Genomic DNA, 23619 nt, shown 5'->3' with positions numbered 1-23619 from the left:
GATCCGGCCTCTCCTTTGAAACCCTCACAGAAGCGCCTTCGTCTGCACACTGGACATCCTCCGACCGCCTCGACATCGACCGCAAGCAGACAACTGTTTGTGGCCCATCTCCCCTCTTCATGAGTATACGCATTATCTCTTGGAACGTCAACGGGTTCCACTCATCAGGAACCCGCGGCCCCAGGAAGATGGTGCTCAGACAGGAGCTCCAGCCAGCCTTGGTGGGAAGGGTAGATGTGCTCCTATTGCAGGAACACAAGCTTTCAGCTTCTCAAACCAGTAATTCTGGGAAGGTCCTCACAAGACGCTCCCACACCTACTGGGAACCTTCAATTGGCGAGCAGGGGAGGAGCGGGGGCGTCTGTACCTCCATCGACACTTCTCTAGTTCAGCATGTGTGTGGTTTTGGCACCCTGATCCCAGGACGAGCGCTTTGGGTGGGCTTGAATATTGAGGGATCCCGTATCGGCATCCTCAATATCTATGCCCCGACCGACCTCAGACGGAGAGCCGCTTTTTAGAGCTCTTTGACAGACTTATTGCCAGAGATGGATTCTTGGATTGTAGGAGGGGACTTCAATAACCTTGAGACCTTAGAGGATCAGCAGGGACGGGGCCCAGAGTTCCTCAGTATAGCTTAGGCGGAGCAAGCAGATTGGGACTCCTTCCTGTTTGCAGTGGGAGGTCGGGACAGCTGGAGGGAGCCTTCCTTTTGCAGATGGACAGGGAGTCTGGACTTCTCTTGGGGTTACAGGAGGGAGGGAGGCAGACTTATGGAGCGGTTGAACCGTTTCTATGTTAGCGACTGGGCGCTTGGTAGAGGTGGAGAGTCAGGAGTGGTTCCAGGGACGACACTCTCTGACCATGCCCCAGTCATCCTAATCCTGGACTCAGCCTCTCACTCCTCACCTCCACGCTCATGCCGGATCCCAAACTCCATCTACTCCAGAGCAGCGGTTCGTAGCAGGATAGTGGACCTGTGGGAGCAAGATTGGGACCACATGGGGGATATGGCAGCACAGGTAGCTCAGGCGCTTGCCGAGTCTAGTCTCATCTGTCAGCAGGAGGCGATTCAGGTCAGGCAGCAGTGGTGGGCAAAGGAGAGGGGTCTCAGACGAGATCTCGCCTCGATACAGCGGATACAATAATCTTCTCCAGGGTCAGAGGAGCTCAGACGGCAAGAGGTTAGAGCCCGAGCCATGCTAGAGGAGATCACCCAACGACACTCAGAGTTCTCGTTTCATGCTTCCAAGTCCTTTTGAGCTAGGAAAGGCGACAGGTTGTGCAAAGAGTTCTTCAGGACTCATGGCCACAGGTCAGCAGGGGAACAGCTCCGATCTCTTAGAGCGCAGGATGGTAGTGTTAGGACAGATCCAGACGAGGTCCGGGACTTGGCGACAGATTTCTACAGATCCCTGTTCCAGCAGGAGCCCCCAGACCCTCGTGGCCGCCGTTGCAGGGAGGAGGTGTGGAGCACTATTGATGGGTAGAAATGCCCAGGTGAGGATGGGCTCTCTAGAGCTTTTTTCACCACCTTCTGGGAGCAGGTCCACCAGCCCTTGCTCGCAGCCTTCCCGCATATCTTCTCCAACGGACAGATGCCAGAGAGCCTTGCAACAGGCTTGATTTGCCTCATCCCCAAAGGGGGGGACCGTCAGGAGATCAGACAGTGGCGCCCTATCACCCTCCTCCCGACTGCCTACAAAATCCTCGCCAAGATGATCAGTAGCCGCATCCGCCCCCTGCTACATGACTTGATCCATGACACCTAGACTGGTTTTGTCCAAGATCACAGCATTTTGGACAACATTTTCACTTTCTCAAAGGCGATGGAGTGGGCCCAGCACAGTGGCCAGCACCTTGCCATACTCCTTGACTTTGAGAAGGCGTATCATAGGGTAGACTGGTCCTTCTTGGAAGGTATACTCTCTCGGTTCGGTTTCCCGGACGAGTGGATCAGAGGTATTGCTAACCTCTACAGGTCGGCCTCCAGCCGGGTTATCATCAGCGGCAGGATGGGGGAGAGATTCACCCTCGAGCGCTCCGTGCGTTAGGGCTGCCTGCTTGCGCCCTACCTCTTCCTATTTTTTGCGGAGGCCATGACTCCCTTCCTACGAGCCCGTACCATTGGTCTTCACGGGATGCGCCTCCCTATTCGAGACGATGCAGAACTTCTGGACTCCGAGTATGCAGACAACACAGCCCTATATGTGCAGGATGATATCGAGTCATTGGAGCGAGTGAGACTGTCCTTAGAGGTTTTTTGCCTAGCCGCTGGGGCGAAAATCAACTGGCATAAGTCAGTTGGTTTTCTTATGGATCCGGGAGCCAGCTCACAGTGGGGTATGTTCCTGGGGTTTCGCTAGATCCCTAGAGGACAGACGACACGTTACCTGGGATTCTAGGTAGGCCTGGACATCACGCCGGCTCAGCAGTTCTTACCGGTCCTAGCCTCCATACGACGAAAGCTAGCCTTCTGGAGCACGGCTCGGCTATCCTTGGTAGGCAGGGCCCTTGTGGTCAACCAGGTCCTTCTTGCCACCGCTTGGTACGTGGCCTCTTGCTGGTGTTTCTCGAGATCGTGTGTAGCCCAGCAAAGGAGACTGGTGCGGAACTTCCTTTGGTCTGGCTCAGATGGTTCCAACACAAAATCGTATGGATGATGCACACATGCTACACATACCATCATCGCGTCAGTGGTGCACACAATGCTACACACTCATACAGCCTGCAGTCGTATATCTAGCCATGAATGGTGCACACATGCGACACATACCATCTCATGGTGCACCTGATCCTACACATGAATAAAATCGTACAGATGGTGGACACATGCTACACATACCATCATCGCGTAAGTGGTTAACACAATGCTACACACTCATAGAGCCCGCAGCCGTATATCCAGCGATGTAGAAGCACACATGCATCACTACGGAACAACGAGCACACATGCATCAGCTGCGCGACAAAAATGCTCGATCTCACTAAAGTAATTACTCCCCCCCACCGTGGCTGTTTGTCCACTCTCCGATGATTATGCCCTGAGAGGCTTGTAATTAGTATTTTGGTTCCTCGGGCTGTATCCATTTTGTGATTGCAGCCCGCTGGCCTTTAGGCCCTCTTGTACTCTCGTTTTCAAGCAATATAACTAGCACTACTTTTTGCACAAAAAAAAATGAACTGGATGCCCATTAATACGACCCATCATGCAAATCAAATCATGGGATCCAAACATATTAACATTGAAATGACAATGCTCACACCTAGAATTAGAAGAAAAGACATCAAAACTGGCAATGTGAAGATGACTACCTCAGCTCACACTAGACTTTACCAGTTGACAACCACTTTTCCCGTACCATGGTGTAAAGGGCTCACATTAGACAAGTGACCACTCTTGTTGTGTTTGAAGCAAAGTCCTTTCGCTTGAGCATCATCCTATCAGTGTGAGGCTTCTTTACAAGAGGCCCCAATGTCTGCTTGCTGCATTAGCCTTTTCAAGCTTGGTGTTGTAGGCTTGGCGGTCCTTAAAGTTGAATATTTTCTTAGGCCTTCCACTGTGACCGGCCATCAAAGATCCTCTCTTTGTGCTATCACAGACCTTCACGAAGTGAATCACCTAATTGAGCATCTCCAGTCAGTTTCTCCTATTATCGTTTTGGTAGTCTTTGGGTCTTGGGAAGACTTCTAACAAAGACTCTACTAGCTAAACTCTGGGAATTACACCACTATCTCCATGAACTCCTACATTAAGGAATCTAGGAGATTCCAACCTTTGTTCAAAGTTTGTAGCTTTTGGAAATGTCAGCTCTAGAAGAAACCCTTATGTGAAAACATCACAAAATTCATCACAAATCGTGAGTGGAAAGAGCTTTTCTTTAAAATTTCGCTACCATGAAAAGGAATTCCCTAAAAAATCAGCAATTTCCACACAAGGCATACCACATGGGAAGAAAAGAAAACTGGCTGGGTTACCAAAAGAGCTACCCTACACGAGCCACAGGTTTGGAACAAGTAAGAGGTGTGTTGCAGGTACACATAAACAATTTATAGCAATGCTGAGCATCTTTTCCGTATCCATGAAGACCATCTATGCAAGGTGATAGAGCTCAAGGGTACATGCATCACACTCGAGATGGAGCATGTGGGATCCACTTTTACCATTAATGTCTTGAAAAACAACGTCACCACTCTTCAAGCAAAGATCGACAAATATAAGCAAGGATACCTCTTTTAGAAGCAAAAGTATGAGCATTCACAAAGTATCCTGGACACTATGGAGTGAAATGAGGATGAGGAGCCCTTTGCCACCATCGCCTAGTTTTCTTGCCTCAATATTATTTTCATTCGGCATATACTTATTTCATACATTTTGAATTTTGGCCCTTGGGAGCAAACATTCCTCAATGATAATTCTGTTGCTTTTGAGTATCAATAATCATTCGTTTGTAAAGCTATATGCCACATTTCCTTCACTTTCTCTCTTTTTCTCCAAAGAAGAACTTTCTATTAATGCTTTGAAACCCAACAACACAAATCAGCAATCCGTGTGGCATTGATTGTGGAAGAAGACCAAAGGGAGAAAAAAGGCTGTCTGTCGACCAGCCTCTTTTGAGAACCTAGCTCATTGCCTAGAGAAAAAACTGGGCACAACGACTAGAGTGGGGGACTATACATCCAGTGAATGCTTCGCTCTATGAATACATAGAAGACACCTATTCATTCCATCTATCGTATTTACATATTTTTCCAAAAAAGAGAAGCAAGCGCAACTTGGATTGGGTCACTACTCCGTCTTTCCATTCATTGGGATGGTGCGTGGGAAGGTCGTTACATTAAGGAAGTCCAAGGCATAAAGATGACATCATCATCAAAGGCCACGAAGACAACTGTCATTAGGGACGACGAAGACAACCATCATCAAGGGCTATGAAGATGATAGTCGCAAGGGAAGTCCAAGCCATAGAGAAGAAAAATGTCCCCCTTTCTTCCATTCTATGGTGTACGTCATCCTCCCCCATGTCCTCCTCATAGGGGGCTACAAGTGGGGAGGTGACTAATATATTCCAACACCTCCTCTCACCGACCCACAATGGACCGACACCCACATGTTGATGCAGATGCTGCATCAAGGAGCTCTCTTGAACAATTCAAAGGTATTCTTTGAGTTCGTAGCCTGAAATTCAAAGGTATTCTTTGAGTTTGGCTCCAAGCATACAAAGTTCAAACCATCCTGAAATGCAATTTCCATACATGCGGCACCACCCACCCTTGGCACCACCAATCCCAATCACGAACATGTCAACTTCTTTAGTCAATCCAAATACCAACTAGTCCATCCAGCTGTCCCCCTCATGAACTGGGACAATCTGAATCTTACAAAGCACCAAGTCTGACTATGAACTAACACCATCCAAAAACTGATCTAAAAAACACCACCTGATCTCCAACAGGTATATGCATGCTCCTTTGGTCCTTCTCAGATGCTTGCTATTGAAGCAGGCTGTGTACCTGCTGGAAGTACCATCCACCATCGTTTAACTGTACAGTTCTGAACTACCCACGGTGATGCTAAAGTGAGCGTCTTCATCTTTGCCAATACTCGCCTTGTCCTAAGCTTCTCTGACTGAGCAATATCTATAATCCTCCATCGTTCAACTGTACAGTTCTGAACTACCCACGGTGATGCTAAAGTGACCGTCTTCATCTTTGCCAATGGTACTCGCCTTGTCCTTAGCTTCGCTGACTGAGCAATATCTATAATCCTCCACCACAATGTCCAAGTCCGTGCCACGTGGACCATTCCACAATGTCCCACATCATGAACACCATCACACCTGGGTCTGGAAACCTCACCTGAGGGATGTTGGAAGCAACCACTAAGAGAGGCTGATCAACCACCACATTTGCCGTGTTATCTGATCGCATAGACTTCGACTAGTCCTCTTAATTTGCTCCACCATCTTATTCCTGCAATCCTTAGCAAGGTGTCCTGGCTTGCCATAATTAAAGCATTTTCTAAAATTTCTTTTTTTTCCCTTCACCTTTATTTGAGTTCCTGTTGTCCTTGGAATTCTTCTTTTGTTGCTTTCCTTTGCCAGATTTGCTCTAGGCCATGAAAGCCTGATCATTAGCACCCACATCATCATACAGCTTCATTTGATCCCCTCCCTACAGCAACAATGGGTCCAGTTCTTCACGATTGTTTAGCCTCATTAGTTCTCTCGTGGTGAGAGTCGGCACCAACCCTCTAAAGCTCCTTGTAAGCTTACTGATGATAAGCATTGCCAACTAATAACTGTCCACCTTGCGACCATATGACTTCTCCATAAGCAGGTCCGCCAGGTTACAAGGAGGGTCAGTGGGCCCTGGATAAGGTTGCATGAGCTGAGCAAGCTGGTTGGCCAGCCCTACAGGTGGGTCGACCAGCAGGGAGGGTGGTAACAAACCCTCCTTCACCATTTAAATAGGGCAGGCGTAGGCCCTATTCGCCCTAACCACTGAGAGCCAATGAAACCCCTGGCAAAGGCATGCGACAGCAGAAAAAGGGAGCCAGCACACAGCCCATTTTGCTACCAGACTGAGCACGAGAGTACTGCAGGTGTGAGGCACACTGAGGGTGCACATTGTATCTGGCGTTGTCCTATTTGGAGCAACAAATACACATGCCATTTTAGCTGTCTACTTAGATGTACATACTCTTCCAGATCTCTTTGTCTCTTTGCATGTACTTGTGTGCGCATGTCAGCGCATGTCATCTAGAGTGTGATCTTGAGTGTTGGTGAGCTGGGGAAGTCTTCTGCTGTGGGGATTAGGATGTATAAGCTAGCCTCTTCTATTCTAACATGGTATCAAAGCTCCGTCTAGTGCATGCATAGGTCTTCTTACAGCATTGCTCTTCCGACGACGGACGAACTGTCCCGCTTCACAGAAAGCATAGGTTTGGAATGTTAATGTGGCTCAAATGCTAAGGGGCATTGTCTAGAATTAGTAAGGGTAGTCAACAAAAACGACTGGAGCAGATAGACCACGCTCTCCAGTAGCAAAAGGAGGCCAGCCAAAATTCACAATTGCATGCCCCTTTATTTTAGCCTGTCAGTACTTCTAAAAGCAGAGAGCAGCCATTTGTCAGAGGTTTGAGCTCGGCCAATACATCTCTCTTTAGAAGACCTAAAAGTCTAAGATGATACAGCTCTTCTGCTTGGTTTATTTTGAACTTAGGATTTTCATCCCTATGTCTCTAGTAGTAATTCGCCTTCTAACCAATACACAAAAAAGAACATTTACTTGAAGATATTCCACCTTTATCCATCCAAATGCATTCGTAATCTTACAAAAAAAATTTGTTCGTGCTTGATCTTCACAAGCCTGCACAAATGCTTTCAATCCAAAGTTGAGAATGCAAGATCGTACCTGGAAGCAACAACACAGTTGCTGGTGATTGTGCAACCTGCAATGGAACCTTGGGGTTCTCCGATATGAATAGAATCAATTTGTAAAGAGTATGGTCGTCTGCCCAAGAATTTGTTGCAAGACAAGAGAGAGGATAGGAGCCAAAACGTGGAGTCCCAATCCAGCAGGTCACATTTGGGACAACGGTCCCTGTTTTCTTATTGACCAACTGAAAATTGAAATAAGCGGGACCAGAATAACGAGAACACTGTCCACAACTGAGATCACACTCCCTTGGTCCGATGCATGGAGATTTCTCACACTGTGCTTCAAATGCCTGAACAGAGAAGTTAAAACGTTGTCCTTCGTACATTTTCACCACGTATGTTTTTGACAAGTTGCTCTTCGTACATTTAGGACTTATCTTTCCAGACTGAGCTGCAAATCGAAAGCGGACATTCGATAATATAAAATGTATTCCCAGCATGAAAATCCTTTAAAGTCATCTATCAACAGAAAATTTGCCATAACAATGGAAAGTCTTGTGGCAAGTTCCCACAAACGAAAAGCATGCAAGAAAATCCGAAATCGTGTTTAATGGGTGTTGGTGACCTGACCAATGTTAAGGAATGCCAGGTGCAAGCTGAAATAGGTGAATACGACGTGGAGTAGCTGTAGAGCCATGAATCATATACAAAAACATAGAAGGGCGATGGCAATCAATCCCCGTCTTTACTGTGACGCTCCTGCAAACGAATATCGAAGACGAAATCGTGCTGGTTGTCCCTTCCGAATAGATACTTCATTTGGAAAGCTCCTAGAAGAAAGATCGAGCATTTCCTTTCTATTATGAAAATTGATATGTTGCATTTTTATGGAAAGCTAGAAGAAGAATGGGCCGTAGTTTTCTTTCATTTGATGCAAGAATCAGTTCCTCGATTTTGTACGAGCGAAAGGTAGAGTCGTGTAGCGTGATGAGCTGCGTGTTGTTGAAAGTGGTGTGAATGTGCAAAACGTCGCTGGAAGTCAAAAGCAACTCGAGATGATTCTAGAACAGCGTGAGCAAGAGGCAACAGTAGACTCGTACCTGGAGACAGAGCGTGTCTGGATTGGAAAAGATGTGGATCGTCCGAATGCGCAAGAACGGCCAAGAGGAACGAGCGAGAAGATTGAAAAGTGATGAGAAAAACATAAGTAGCTCAATGTTATGGAGATTGCAGAGACAAGCATCACGCAATTTGGCCATGAATTCGACCCGGCTATCGTACCACCTTTCATGTGAACGTTTTCGTGGAGATTGTTAGTTGTTGGCGATGCATGGGAATTTTAAGGTTTCCCTTCTGCTTTTTTTTTTTTAAAATGCCCTTGGTCTCCCATTGCATGGCCATCTAGCACGTGATTGTTTTACTCTCCGTTGAGGAGCAATGGCAGCTCACGTGCTCCCTTGTTCCACCGCTCACATGTACATGACGCCTCTCCGCGTAGGCCACGAGAAGCATGCTCCTTGTAATTGGTTGGGTGTGTGTGTGAGAGAGAGGGAGCTCAAACTATTTTTAAAGAGCGTTGGGCTATTAAAAGGTGATTTTTGTAAAGAGCGTTGGGCTATTAAAATGTGATTTTTGTAGATACATGGCAATTTGAAATGTTGGGCTATTCAAAGGTAAATTTTGTAGATGATCTCAATAAATGGCAATTTAAAACATAGAACTTGATATTTTATTTTAAAAGTTACATATAGCTAACTTGCTAGATTCGTAACTTATGCATTTCTCAATGGAATTTGACAAATTTATAACTAAACTAATCTACACATCCTAAACTTGAATATGAGATCAAAAAATTAGACAATTCGCATCTTGAATGAGACCATTAAACTATTGCAAATGCTATAATGCAACTTGGATTATATAAGATATCCAAAAATTTTAAAAATAAAATAATCTTCTACAACAAGAATTGCTTGCGGAACTTGCAAATCATCGAGAACACAACGAAAACTATACACAAGAAAATACATGCCCTTTCAAAACTCACAAACAGACAAGATGACAAGCGTGCTGGGTGCAATCTCCCCCCATAGGAGTGGTGCTTGTCTTCCACTTCCTATGTATTTAATTGATTCAACAATTTCGAGCAACAACTGATACAAGCTCATGTCCATCTCCTCCATGCACGAATTGGAGATAAGCCACACACACCCTTCCCAAAATAGCTTACCTTTTATAGAAATAATGTTTGCTTTTTCCACTTTAGTTAATATGCTTAGGCTAAGCCTCTAATGTTTCAAAAATTAAAATATGTACATGAGTATTTGTAATTTCAAAAACTAGGCTTTCTGAAGCAAGCCATGTTTATTCCCCGCATCATTCGTTGTGCCTTACGCGCACAAAAATGCTTACCGCCAATAGCCATTGCCCAATTAGTTACTCTTCACCTGAATTTACAACATCCATCAATAATGCAAATATTTCAAGCATAAGAAGCCTTGGAATCAATCACCAATATTATTCAATCTTTTAGCATTTAAGCGATGCAAAATCAACAAATCATAGATGGATGGTGCACACATGCGACACATACCATCTCATGGTGCACACACTGGTACACATGCATAAAATCATACAGATGGTGCACACACTACTACACATACCATCATCGTGTTACTGGTGCACACACTGCTACACACTCATATGAATAGCGAGCACACACTACATCAGCCGTGCAACAAAATGCTAGATCCCACAACTAAATACGAAAAGATTAAAAAAATAATAGGATTATCCCAATTCTCATAATATCCCCCTTGCTTGATATCACAAGTGTCCTCAATTGCATGATAGAAATTTAGTCAAAAAATCAAGGTATCGAGGAAAATATCTTGCGGGCATCACTTGGCATCCTCTACAGCGTGGTTCTTGAATGTAACAACATAAACAGGATATGAATTTTCACATCTTGTCTCAGTGATTTGTGTATCAATGACAAGGTCTGGCTCTAATAGCTGGGTCTCTCCTTGAAGCAAAGGTGCCTCCTCGACAATAGGGCAAATCGTTTGGTTTTCATGAGAAGGTTTCAAGAGATGCAGATGAAAAGAATTATGAATTTTCTAATGTGGCGATAATTCTAACCGATAGGCATTGTCATTGATACGCTCTAAAATTTTAAAGGGACCATAGGATTTAAGGGCCAACTTTATAATAGGATGTGTCTCAATACTCTTAAGTCCACACTTTTCAATTTGTAACATCACTCAGTTACCTTTTTCAAATATAACTCTTTTTCTCCCCATGTTGGCTCGTTTAGTATATACAGCTTGAGCGTGCTCTATGTTCTTACGAATAGTAGTCAAAATTATAGAGAAATCCTCAGTGAATCGGTTAGAGCCTCTACTTGATCCTTAAGACGGGTCAATGGAGAAGGAATAGTCTTGCCATAGACAACTTGAAATGGTAATTTACCTGTAGAAGAGTGCGTAGTATTGTTGTAGGTAAACTTTAAAATGTGTAAATATTTATCCCATTTTCCTGGCTGGCCCGATACATAAGCACGCAACATGTCACAACTAGTATATTTTTTAACTTTAGTTTGATCATTGGACTCTGGATGAAAAGCGATGGAGAAGTCTAACTTCATACCAAGATTATCAAAAAGTGATGTCTAGACATTACCATAAAATTTACTATCTCGGTCTAACACGATTACTTTCGGCAGGCCATGGTAAACAAAGGTATGCTTACTAAACAAATGAGCAGCTTGAACTGCTACCAAAGTCTTTTGCACGAAATAAAATAAACTTGTTTGCTAAATCTATCTATGACAGTCCAAATCATATCAAACCTGAGCTAGTTGTAGGAAATCCAGTAATTAAATTCATAGAGATTTGTTCCCATGGACCGGCAAGAATCGGTAAAGGCATAAGCAAACCTTGATATTTGCCCTTGTAGCTCTTGACTTTTTGGCAAATAAGGCATTGTGCAACAAACAATACAACATCAACTTTAAGTTTGGGCAAGAAAAAATCTTGAACTATAGTTTGATACGTTGCACTGATACCTATATGCCCCATGTAGGGTGGTTGATGCACTTCTCTAGTACTAAACGACGAAACGATGCAGTGATGCACAAGCATTTTTCGTAGAAAAGGTAGTCATCATGAATGGAATATGAGGCCATAGAGGTACCATTGGCTTGCTTAATTTGATGCCAAATTTTTAAAAAGTCTCGATCATTGGCATAGGCATCCTTCATCGGCTCAAAAGAATCTCCCTCGATGACTGAGATATTATATAGGCTAGATCGTCGGCTGAATGCATTGGCAACTACATTTTCTTTTCCTGGTTGGTATTGAATCATCGGTTTAAAACCGTCAATAAAGGTAGCCCACTTTATGTGTCTATCAGAGACCACCAGTTGAGTAAGGAGACGTCTAAGGCTTTGGTGATCAGCCTTAATAAGTAATTTAGAACCCATAAGATGGTGCTTCCAAAGTTTAAGGGCATGGACTATAGCGGCTAACTCTTTATCATATGTGGAATAGTTTAGCTCCGCCACTGGTTTCAACTTACATGACTCAAAGGCAATCAGATGGTTATCTTGCATAAGAACAACCCCAAAACCCTGCCGACTGGCATCGGTGACCATGACAAAGAAAGGTCTTGTGAAGTTTGGCATGGTCAAAACTGGTGTTCGGGACATTGCCTCTTTAAGTCGCTAGAAGGCTAAATTGTGTTTTTCTTCCCAAGAGGAAGCATGAGTCTTATGTAGAAGTTTAGTCAATGGATGTGCCTTGTGTGCAAAATTCTTAACAAATCTTTAGTAAAAACTACACAGACCTAGAAAAAATCATAACTCATGAGAATCTTTAGGCTGTGGGGCCACCTCACTATTGCCTTTACTTTCTTGGGATCTACTCGAATACCTTCAGCTGAAACCATGTGACCAAGATATTTGATTTCAGATTGATAAATGATTTTTCTTTTGGGTTGGCATAGAGTTGGTTCTCGTTTTAAGAGGGAGAAAACAAAATCCAAGTGTTTCTCATGTTCCTCTCGACTCTTGATATAAACCATGATATCATTGAAGAAAACTACCACACTGCCCTGATAGGGTAGGAAAATGCGATTCATCATTTATCTAAATGTGGTAGGTGAATTAATCAGGCCAAAAGGCATAATAGGGAATTCATATCCTAAAAGCAGTCTTGAAAATATCGGGCTCGGTCACTCTCACTTAATGGTATTCTGACTTAAGATCATTTTGCTAAATATTGTAGCTTCTTTCAACTTGTCAAGCAAGTTCTCGACTCTCAAAATGGGGTATCGATTCTTCACTTTTATTTTATTTAAGGCACGGTAATCAATGCACATCCAAAAAGTCCCATTTTTCTTCTTGACAAGAAGAACATGTGCCCTGAATGGTGAATTGCTAGGTCGAATCAAGCCTCAAGCAAAAAGTTCTTCTATTTGGAATTGAATCTCTTGTTGCTCAGTAGGATTATGTCTATATGGTGCCTTGCATGGCAGAGCACTACTTGGGATAAGATCAATCTTATGGTCCTCAGGTCTAGATTGAGGAAGGCAAGGGGGTAAGTCTTCCATAAAACAATCAACATAGGTAGCTAGAAAAGGATCAAGAGGCTCTTGTTAGGTTTTTCAATCATGGGACTAGTCTCGACCTTGTTGACTATAACAAGATATGTTTTATCATGTTTGTGCATAGCTCTTTTAGCTTGGATATGCGACAATAAAGGCCAAGAGGGAAGGCTCTTGTCACATTCCAAAATCATGGACTCAATGTACTGAGTCACAGTAATAGTGAGCTCAAGATAGTCACGTTTGGCATTGTGATCGACATGCTAGGGCACCCCAAGAATAAGATCTTGCTGGTGCAAAGCAGTGACTAAGAAATCACACCTCTCGGCTAATGGCCCTATAATCGCTTCAAGATCCTTCACCATTTGCAAACAATTGTAATGTGATCCTTGAAAAGCTGATTTGATTTTGTATTTTGTTTTTATGGATGGAAGACCTAGTTCCTCAACTAAACAATGAGAAATGAAATCGTGGGTGCTTATGTCATCAAACAAAGCATTACATTCTTTTTTGTGTAATGATGCAATCATGCGTAACAAAGAAGTATGAAAAAGAGATGAACTTTTACCTGAGAACTTACCTAAAGGAATGTAATTAGTGCCCTTGGTTTCCTTCTCATCTCCGCCCTCTTACTTGAAATATTCATCCTAGGATCCTTCAGAAATATCCTCGAAATATCATGCAAAGTTGCGCTGGCCATTACCATTAGTACGGCCATTGGTTCATCCTCCATTGCTTCCACTGCTATTGTTAGTACTCTTTCCCTGAGTACCTGGCTTGCGTATAGCAAGTGGGGTTCTTTGGACATTCAAAAGAATACTGCCCCTTCTCCTTGCAACTATAACACTTGACAAGTATACCGGTTCTTTGATTTATATTTGATTTAGCAGGCTTCCAATTAGACTTACCATCAACTTTACTAGTTGGGCCCTCCTTCTTGAAGAATGGAGTATGTTTCTTTGCTCAAGGAGTATGAGTAGGAAAGCTTCTTACTTGTATTCTTTCTTATTCTAATGCCAAATCCATAGCATCAGAAGCTATAGATGAAGCATGCACATTAGCACGAATAGTAGGGTGCAAACCCTCAATAAAGGTATCGTATTTCTCTTTATGTGCTATTTTTTGTCTGTAATTGAAGTGGGGTTGAAAGATATTTCTCAATATATGCATCCACCCTTTCATTGTCCAACTGCCTCATTCTTCGCCATTGCCTACGACTATCTTGTTGAGACTGTTTAAGTGGGAAGCGCTTCTTAATTTTGTCTTTGGAATGCTTCCCATGTCCTCGGAATGCGTGTGCTTTTTGCAAGTACACTCCACCATAATTGGGCACTGCTCATCATGTGACTAGTAGCAAGTTTCACCTTCTCCATCTCTTGGTATTGTTCCCCCAAAAAGTATTGGTTGAAGGAACTAATCCAAGCAAGTAGAGCATGACCATCTCTTTTACCATCATACTTTGGAAAAGTAAAAGTTTTGGAATTGATCTTACCCGACTTCTTTTTATTACGAAGCTTGAGTGCTTTCAGGATGGGCTTCCTCACGTTGTCTCCATGCGCATGTACTCAAATTCTTGCTCAAGTTCTTGTGCATGTTGTTTCCATGCCTTCGATGAATCTAATGTAATCATAGGCTCCTCGTCAGTAGTAGAAATAGGTGGCTTCCAAGTTGGCGTCACTTGTTGTAGTGAATCTTTAGTGTGTTGAGAAAGTCGCTTCTCATGTTGATAGAGTGCTTCCTTAATAAGTTTCTCTGGTGTTTGACTTCTCTCTCTGGCTGGGAGTGATCGTTTACAACATCCATTAATAATGCAAATATTTCAAGCATAAGAAGCCTTGGAATCAATCACCAATATTATTCAATCTTTCAGCATTTAAGCGATGCAAAATCAACAAATCCTAGATGGATGGTGCACACATGTGACACATACCATCTCATGGTGCACACACTAGTACACATGCATAAAATCATACGGATGGTGCATACACTACTACACATACCATCATCATGTAAGTGGTGCACACACTGCTACACACTCATATGGCCATAGCCAGATATCGAGCCGTGCGTACGGGTGGTGCACACACTGCTACACACACATATGAATAGAGAGCACACACTACATCAGCCGTGCAACAAAATGCTAGATCCCACAACTAAATACTGAAAGATTAAAAAAAATAATGGGATTATCCCAATTCTCATAATATCCCTCTTGCTTGATATCACAATTGTCCTCGATTACATGATAGAAATTTAGTCAACAAATCAGGGTACTGGCAAAAATATCTTGCAGGCATCACTTGGCATCCTCTACAGGGTGGTTCTTGAATGTAACAAGATAAACAGGATATGAATTTTCATGTCTTGTCTCAGTGATTTGTGTATCAATGACACCGTCTGGCTCTAATAGTTGGGTCTCTCCTTGAAGCAAAGGTGCCTCCTCGACAATAGGGCAATTCGTTCGGTTTTCATGAGAAGGTTTCAAGAGATGCAGATGAAAAGAATTATGAATTTTCTAATGTGGCGATAATTCTAACCGATAGGCATTGTCATTGATACGCTCTAAAATTTTAAAGGGACCATAGGATTTAAGGGCCAACTTTACAATAGGATGTGTCTCCATACTCTTAAAACCACACTTTTCAATTTGTAACATCACTAGGTTACCTTTTTCAAATATAACTCTTTTTCTCCCCATGTTGGCTCGTTTAGTATATATAGCTTGAGCGTGCTCTATGTTCTTACGAATAGTAGTCAAAATTATAGAGAAATCCTCAATGAATTGGTTAGAGCCTCTACTTGATCCTTAATATGGGTCAATGGAGTAGGAATAGTCTTGCCATTGACAACTTGAAATGGTAATTTACCTGTAGAAGAGTGCGTAGTATTGTTGTAGGTAAACTTTAAAATGTGTAAATATTTATCCCATTTTCCTGGCTGGCCCGATACATAAGCACGCAACATGTCACAACTAGTATATTTTTTAACTTTAGTTTGATCATTGGACCCTGGATGAAAAGCGGTGGAGAAGTCTAACGTCATACCAAGATTATCAAAAAGTGATGTCTAGACGTTACTACAAAATTTACTATCTCGATCTAACATGATTACTTTTGGAAGGCCGTGGTGAACAAAGGTATGCTTAATGAACAAATGAGCAGCTTGAACTGCTACCAAAGTCTTTTGCACGAAATAAAATAAACTTGTTTGCTAAATCTATCTATGACAGTCCAAATCATATCAAACCTGAGCTAGTTGTAGGAAATCCAGTAATTAAATGCATAGAGATTTGTTCCCATGGACCAGCAGGAATCGACAAAGGCATAAGCAAACCTTAATATTTGTCCTTGTAGCTCTTGACTTTTTGGCGAATAAGGCATTGTGCAATAAACAATACAACATCAACTTTAAGTTTGGGCAAGAAAAAATCTTGAACTACAGTTTGATACGTTGTAGTGATACCTATATGCCCCATGTAGGGTGGTTGATGCACTTCTTCTAGTACTAAATGACGAAACGATGCAGTGATGCACAAGCATTTTTCGTAGAAAAGGTAGTCATCATGAATGGAATATGAGGCCATAGAGGTACCATTTGCTTGCTTAATTTTATGCCAAATTTTTAAAAAGTCTTGATCATTGGCATAAGCATCCTTGATAGGCTCAAAAGGGTCTCCCTCGATGACTGAGATATTCTATAGGCTAGATCATCGACTCAGTGCATTGGCAACTACATTGTCTTTTCCTGGTTGGTATTGAATCATCGGTTTAAAACCGTCAATGAAGGTAGCCCATTTTATGTGTCTATCAGAGATCACCAGTTGAGTAAGGAGACGTCTAAGGCTTTGGTGATCAGACTTAATAAGTAATTTAGAACCCATAAGATGGTGCTTCCAAAGTTTAAGGGCATGGACTATAGCGGCTAACTCTTTATCATATGTGGAATAGTTTAGCTCTGCCACTGGTTTCAACTTACATGACTCAAAGGCAATCAAATGGTTATCTTGCATAAGAACAACCCCAAAACCCTGCCCACTAGCATCAATGACCATGACAAAGAAAGGTCTCATGAAGTTTGGCATGGTCAAAACTGGTGTTCCAGACATTGCCTCTTTAAGTCGCTAGAAAGCTAAAGTGTGTCTTCCTTCCCAAGAGAAAGCATGAGTCTTATGTAGAAGTTCAGTCAATGAATGTGCCTTGTGTGCAAAATTCTTAACAAATCTTCGATAAAAACTACACAGACCTAGAAAAAATCATAACTCATGAATATCTTTAGGCTGTGGGGCCACCTCACTATTGCCTTTACTTTCTTGGGATCTACTCGAATACCTTCAGCTGAAACCATGTGACCAAGATATTCGATTTCAGATTGGAAAAATGATTTTTTCTTTGGGTTGGCATAAAGTTGGTTCTCGTTTTAAGAGGGAGAAAACAAGATCCAAGTGTTTCTCATATTCCTCTCGACTCTTGATATAAACCATGATATCATTGAAGAAAACTACCACACTGCCTTGATAGGGTAGGAAAATGCGATTCATCATCCATCTAAATGTGGCAGGTGAATTAGTCAGGCCAAAAGGAATAAAAAGGAATTCATATCCTAAAAGCAGTCTTGAAAATATCGGGCTCGGTCACTCTCACTTAATGATATTCTGACTTAAGATCATTTTGCTAAATATTGTAGCTCCTTTCAACTTGTCAAGAAGGTTGTTGACTCTCAAAATTGTGTATCGATTCTTCACTATTATTTTATTTAAGGCACGGTAATCAATGCGCATCCAAAAAGTCCCATTTTTCTTCTTGACAAGAAGAACAGGTGCCCTAAATGGTGAACTGCTAGGCCTCAAGCAAAAAGTTCTTCTATTTGGGATTGAATCTCTTGTTGCTCAGTAGGATTATGTCTATATGGTGCCTTGAATGGCAGAGCACTACCTGGGATAAGATAATTCTTATGGTCCTCAGGTCTAGATTGAGGAAGGCAAGGGGGTAAGTCTTCCCATAAAACAATCAACATAGGTAGCTAGAGAAGGATCAAGAGGCTCTTGTTAGATTTTTCAATCGTGGGACTAGTCTCAACCTTGTTGACTATAACAAGATATGTTTTGTCATGTTTGTGCATAGCTCTTTTAGCTTGGGTATACGACAATAAAGGCCACAAGGGAAGGCTGTTGTCACATTCCAAAATCATGGACTCAATGTATTGAGTCACATTAATAGTGTGCTCAAGATAATCACGTTTGGCATTGTGATCGACGTGCTAGGGCATCCCAAGAAAAAGATCTTACTCGTGCAAAGGAGCGACTAAGAAATCACACCTCTCGGCTAATGGCCCTATAATCGCTTCAAGATCCTTCACCATTTGCAAACAATTGTAATGTGATCCTTGAAAAGCTGATTTGATTTTGTATTTTGTTTTTATGGATGGAAGACCTAGTTCCTCAACTAAACAATGAGAAATGAAATCGTGGGTGCTTATGTCATCAAACAAAGCATTACATTCTTTTTTGTGTAATGATGCAATCATGCGTAACAAAGAAGTATGAAAAAGAGATGAACTTTTACCTGAGAACTTACCTAAAGGAATGTAATCAATGCCCTTGGTTTCCTTCTCATATCCGCCCTCTTACTTGAAATATTCATCCTAGGATCCTTCAGAAATATCATGCAGAGTTGCGCTGGCCATTACCATTAGTACGGCCATTGGTTCATCCTCCATTGCCTCCACTGCTATTGTTAGTATTCTTTCCCTGAGTATCTGGCTTGCGTATAGCAAGTGGGTTCTTTGGACATTCAAAAGAATACTGCCCCTTCTCCTTGCAACTATAACACTTGACAAGTATACCAGTTCTTTGATTTATATTTGATTTAGTAGGCTTCCAATTAGACTTACCATCAACTTTGCTAGTTGGGTCCTCCTTCTTGAAGAATGGAGTATGTTTCTTTGCTCGAGGAGTACGAGTAGGAAATCTTCTTACTTGAGAAGGTGTTTACAAGCATAAGACACTAACTACAAGTGCTATTGGACACGACCTTTGCTTTGTACTTTGCAACGTGGACACACTCATTGGAATCTTGTGAGTCTGAGAGGCCATATACTCTACTCAACAAATAGCTGCTTTTAAAGCTTAAGAACTTAATTGAGATAAGTCTTGTGTTTGTGTGTATTTCCTTTTATAGTGATTTTTCTTGCTTGCACAATGCACAATTCTAACTATGTCGAGAAAGCATATTCTATTAAAAATAGGTCTAAAGACTTACATCACGTTGAGGATTTGGGAAACGATCACTACTAGCCAGAGAGAAGTCAAACACTAGAGAAACTTATTAAGGAAGGGTGGCAAGCACTCTATCAACATGAGAAGCGACTTTCTCAACACACTAAAGATTCACTACAACAAGTGATGCCAACTTGGAAGCCACCTATTTCTACTACTGACGAGGAGCCTATGATTACATTAGATTCATCGAAGTTATGGAAACAACATGCATAGGAACTTGAGTAAGAACTTGAGTACATGCGCATGGAGACAACATGAGGAAGCCCATCCTGAAAGCACTCAAGCTTCGTAATAAAAAGAAGTCGAGTAAGATCAATTCCAAAACTTTTACTTTTCCAAAGTATGATGGTAAAAGAGATGGTCATGCTCTACTTGCTTGGATTAGTTCCTTCAACCAATACTTTTTGGGGGAACAATACCAAGAGATGGAGAAGGTGAAACTTGCTACTAGTCACATGATGAGCAGTGCCCAATTATGGTGGAGTGTACTTGTAAAAAGCACACGCATTTCGAGGACATGGGAAGCATTCCAAAGACAAAATTAAGAAGCGCTTCCCACCTAAACAGTCTCAACAAGATAGTCGTAGGCAATGGCGAAGAATGAGGCAGCTGGACAATGAAAGGGTGGATGCATATATTGAGAAATATCTTTCAACCCCACTTCAATTACAGACAAAAAATAGCACATAAAGAGAATTATGATACCTTTATTGAGGGTTTGCACCCTACTATTCGTGCTAATGTGCATGCTTCATCTATAGCTTCTGATGCTATGGATTTGGCATTAGAATAAGAAAGAAAGGAATCTTAGTCACTTGAAGAGCATTGCTAGGTAGGAATCTATGCTCATAACAATGTTCAGTCACTTAAAATTGTATGCTTTCATACTTAGGGGCCAACGCATAATCGAGTGTAAGCATTTTTTGTATAGTTCAAGGTGATGATGGAAAGTCAATCTTCATTTTCTAGTTTCAGCCCCCATGCTGTGTGTATCGGTCTGCAGAGGAAGATTGTCTGTTGATGAATCATGAGGCTCTAGCTTGTTGGTGAGGTTGTAGCTTGTTGGGGAGGCTTGCAAGCGAGAGAAGGGAGCTTCTTGTTGGGTACAAGAGAATTAACTGTAGGCAAAAGGGGCCAATGGTTGCTGCCACTATGCTAGTTGTCTATTGCTATTATGCTAGTTAATTTTCATTTGCATTTAATGAAATTTGGGGGTGGTTGATATTCAACCACCATGCTATTTGTCAATTACCATGCTAGTTGTAGCCGTGATGTGTTCTAGAGAAGCCCAGCTCACTACCAAGGGGATATCTGGTACTGGGGCTAACAGCCAAGTGGGGGGGCTATACAACCTATGAATCCCTCGCAGAGTGAATATGTAAATAACTCCTATAGGCCAAGCCTTGTAGAATCGAGCATGCCTCGCGATAGTCACCTTAGAGCTGGGGTTCCATGCTCCCAGGTGGAGCAGAGGGTGTAGATGATATCCTGCCAAGGTAGCCGAGGGTGGAATCGGATGCTCACCCATCACCAGATTGTAGCGTGCACTCCAAATGTTCCGCATCGTGATATTGGTTACTACCTCCCATGTGCTGTCCTCCAGAGGAGAATGAGGAACGAGGCTATTAGGAGGGACTGCCTCATGGAGCTCTATCCTCTGAATACTCTGACCCTGTATCCAATAAGCTGGGGGAAGACCTCATCGCTTTGGAACATGTGTCCTCCCTCAGTCAACCAAGCCACCATCCCCGATGTGTAGTCCAACAAGGCTGTCCTCTTCACGGAAGCCTACTCTAAGAAACCATATTTTAAAGCTTTTAAAGGAGGTTTAGAGGGAGAGTATTTTGTATATGTGCACCATCAAACCAAGGTTGCCATAGGCTCAATCCCTAGCCTCCATGCTCCAGTACACCATGAAGGAGACATCTACACCGAATAGATCAACACACTACTAGAGCATCTACGTGAGTACAACCTTTGGCAGTATGTGAATCACTCCTATTGTGAAATTTGTCCCTGATGTCACTAGGGAGAAGCCAAGCTAAAAATGCATTGAAGCAATGTGGGCAAGCCGCAGATCCATCCCCTGTGGCTCCATCCACTCGTCCATCACATAGTACACTTGATGCTCCATCATCACGTCAAAAAGTTTCAAAATCCACTTCTCCACCCTGGTGGAGGCAAATTGGCAGACCCGAACTGGGTGGGTGCAAGATCCTACCATGCTAATACCCCTTTTGCGGGGATACAAGATTGAGATGGCCAGATCCAAGGGCATGGGATACGTGTCTAGGTTTTCCAAATAGTTCCACAGTCCCAACCTCAAGAACTCTCTAGGCAAAGCCCACCTAGGATGCAGGTGGTGATTTGAGGGCTAGGAACGGGGGGGTCGGAGAGGGAGTAGGTGGGCTTGAGGGGGGCAAGGGTGAGGGGTCAAAAGGGGGAAGGGGCAGAGGTCATGAGGGATCTATCACTGTCGCAGTCAAGGGTCACTGTGACTAGGGCACCTGAGGCCTCTAGGTCTCCTCCTACAAGCTCATGGGAGGGCAAGTCAAAGGGACTGAGGTCACTAATGCTCCAAAAACCTTTGGTGTCTGCTCCTGCTGTTGCAAAGTATCTTACAGGCATGAAGCCTCACCTCCAAGGGGGCCTGTAGAATGGCTTAAAGTCGAGGTACTCTCTTTGGAGCTCATGGTCCACCTGCCTGGGGGCCACCAACCTGATCTTCCTATGATTGCACGGTTGCCTGCGCTCACCTCTTATGGTTGGCACACTATCATTGGTTCTTTCTAGCCCACTTAGTCCGCTTCTTTTTTCCCACCCTAGTCCACCTTCCCTTAGAAGGCTCAATCTAGGGGGTCTAGGGCTCTTACTGCTATCACTGACTGCTATCACTGAGACTACTGTTGTGTCTAACTATGTGGTTGCTGGGTCCCATCTCGAGCGTCTCTATGTTGTCCATGTGTCTCCTGTAGGGAGGGCAGAGTCCCCATCACCAGATAAAAGCAAAAACTACACCATCAATTGAGAGCAAAAGCGAAAAACACGAAGAGGAAGGAGAGAAAAGAAGGGGCTTTGGATAGGAAGCACTGGTGCACGTTCCTAGAAAGAGCAAGAGAGAAGTTCCCACAAGAGAGAGGAGATCTGCCAAGAGCCCATCTGCGAACGCTGAAGGAGAAGTACCTGCTGCATCTTTGTGAGATGTGATGGCTTATTCGTAATTTAGGTGGGAAAGGATATGCTGAAGTGAAGGAGTAGCCTTGAAGTGCTTGCAAAGTTGTTGCCACCAAGTCGTGAAGGTAGGTTACTAGGTTGTGAGATCACCAAAGAGATGTCTAGGTCGGCTTGTCACTCAATGCCAGCCCCAAAGATCGAGGTTGCCTATGTGATATTGGCTTGATGCCCAATGAGCCGCCTAGGCACATGTGTTAAAAGCAAGAGGTGGGGATGTCACAAGAATAAAGGCTGACAGACTATTGAAGGAATGCCAAATGAGGAGAAGGGGGGGTTGCATAGCGGCGTCCCCTCACCTTGTTGTTGCAGGAGTTCACCGCTGTGATCGTGTTGTGGGTTGGGAACTGGAATTCGTGCCTGGAGCAAGGGGGTTGGTCCACGATCAATGCAAGTTGGAGGCACATGCGAAACAAGGAGCGAGATGTGTGTGAGCAATCAGAGGCTGGAGGGGGATCACATAACAACGCGCCCCCTTTGCTTGAGATCGTAGTGCCATCCGATGTCCTTACTAGGGGCTGGGAGCTAGAGGCAGAGGAGATGATCAAGGGCGGGGGGGTGGAGGTGTAGCACACCGATCGAAGCCAAAGCACTTATCTCCATGTCTATCATTATCATTATCATATTATGCATGTTCTTCTTCATCCATGTACCATCTCTATCTCCATGTCTAATATCTATCATTATCATTATCATGTTATGCATGTTCTTCTTCATCCACTCACTAAATTGGCACCCATGGTGTTAGTAACGTTATACTTCTTTATTGGATGGTTGATGTGCTTTTATAATATAGTGAAAAGTATGAGCTTTCTATTATGTACTTCTTTTCTTTAATAAAATGCTTAAACATTCAAATGAATAAATCTCATTTACAATGTATAGGGATTATGAAGTGTGTTTCTTTAAGGATTACATATCTTATATCATTTAATTGATCATAGGTAATTAAATACACTTTAGTAACAAATCATTAGAGAAGGGGGGAAATTTATTTCTTTTCAAAAGAAGGGTGGTCTTAGAACTTGACCACCTAGTTGGAACCTGATGATTTCTCAAATTGGCCTTCAAAAGAAAAGAATGGGTAGCCCTTCACATATGAGGCTTGCATGATACTATGAT

General features: G+C 42.9%; 1 protein-coding gene across 1 annotated transcript in view; it reads right to left on the bottom strand.

Annotated features, from left to right (window-relative positions):
• The window catches only part of LOC147890762 (protein GAMETE EXPRESSED 2-like), a 334794-nt gene extending 326912 nt beyond the window's left edge, over nt 1-7882 (bottom strand). Inside the window, exon 1 of the mRNA XM_087389820.1 lies at nt 7417-7882. Within this exon, the coding sequence (XP_087245946.1) occupies nt 7417-7882 (466 nt within the window). The remainder of the gene's footprint in view (nt 1-7416) is intronic.
• Nucleotides 7883-23619: the final 15737 nt, after the last annotated feature.

The sequence above is a fragment of the Dipteris shenzhenensis genome, chromosome 18 (genome assembly GCF_047967505.1).
Source record: "Dipteris shenzhenensis isolate YYH24624 ecotype China chromosome 18, Dip_SZ_1.0, whole genome shotgun sequence".
Lineage (NCBI taxonomy): Eukaryota > Viridiplantae > Streptophyta > Polypodiopsida > Gleicheniales > Dipteridaceae > Dipteris > Dipteris shenzhenensis.
The sequence above is the reverse complement of the archived record's forward strand: the minus strand, read 5'-3'. Positions and strand labels throughout refer to the sequence as shown.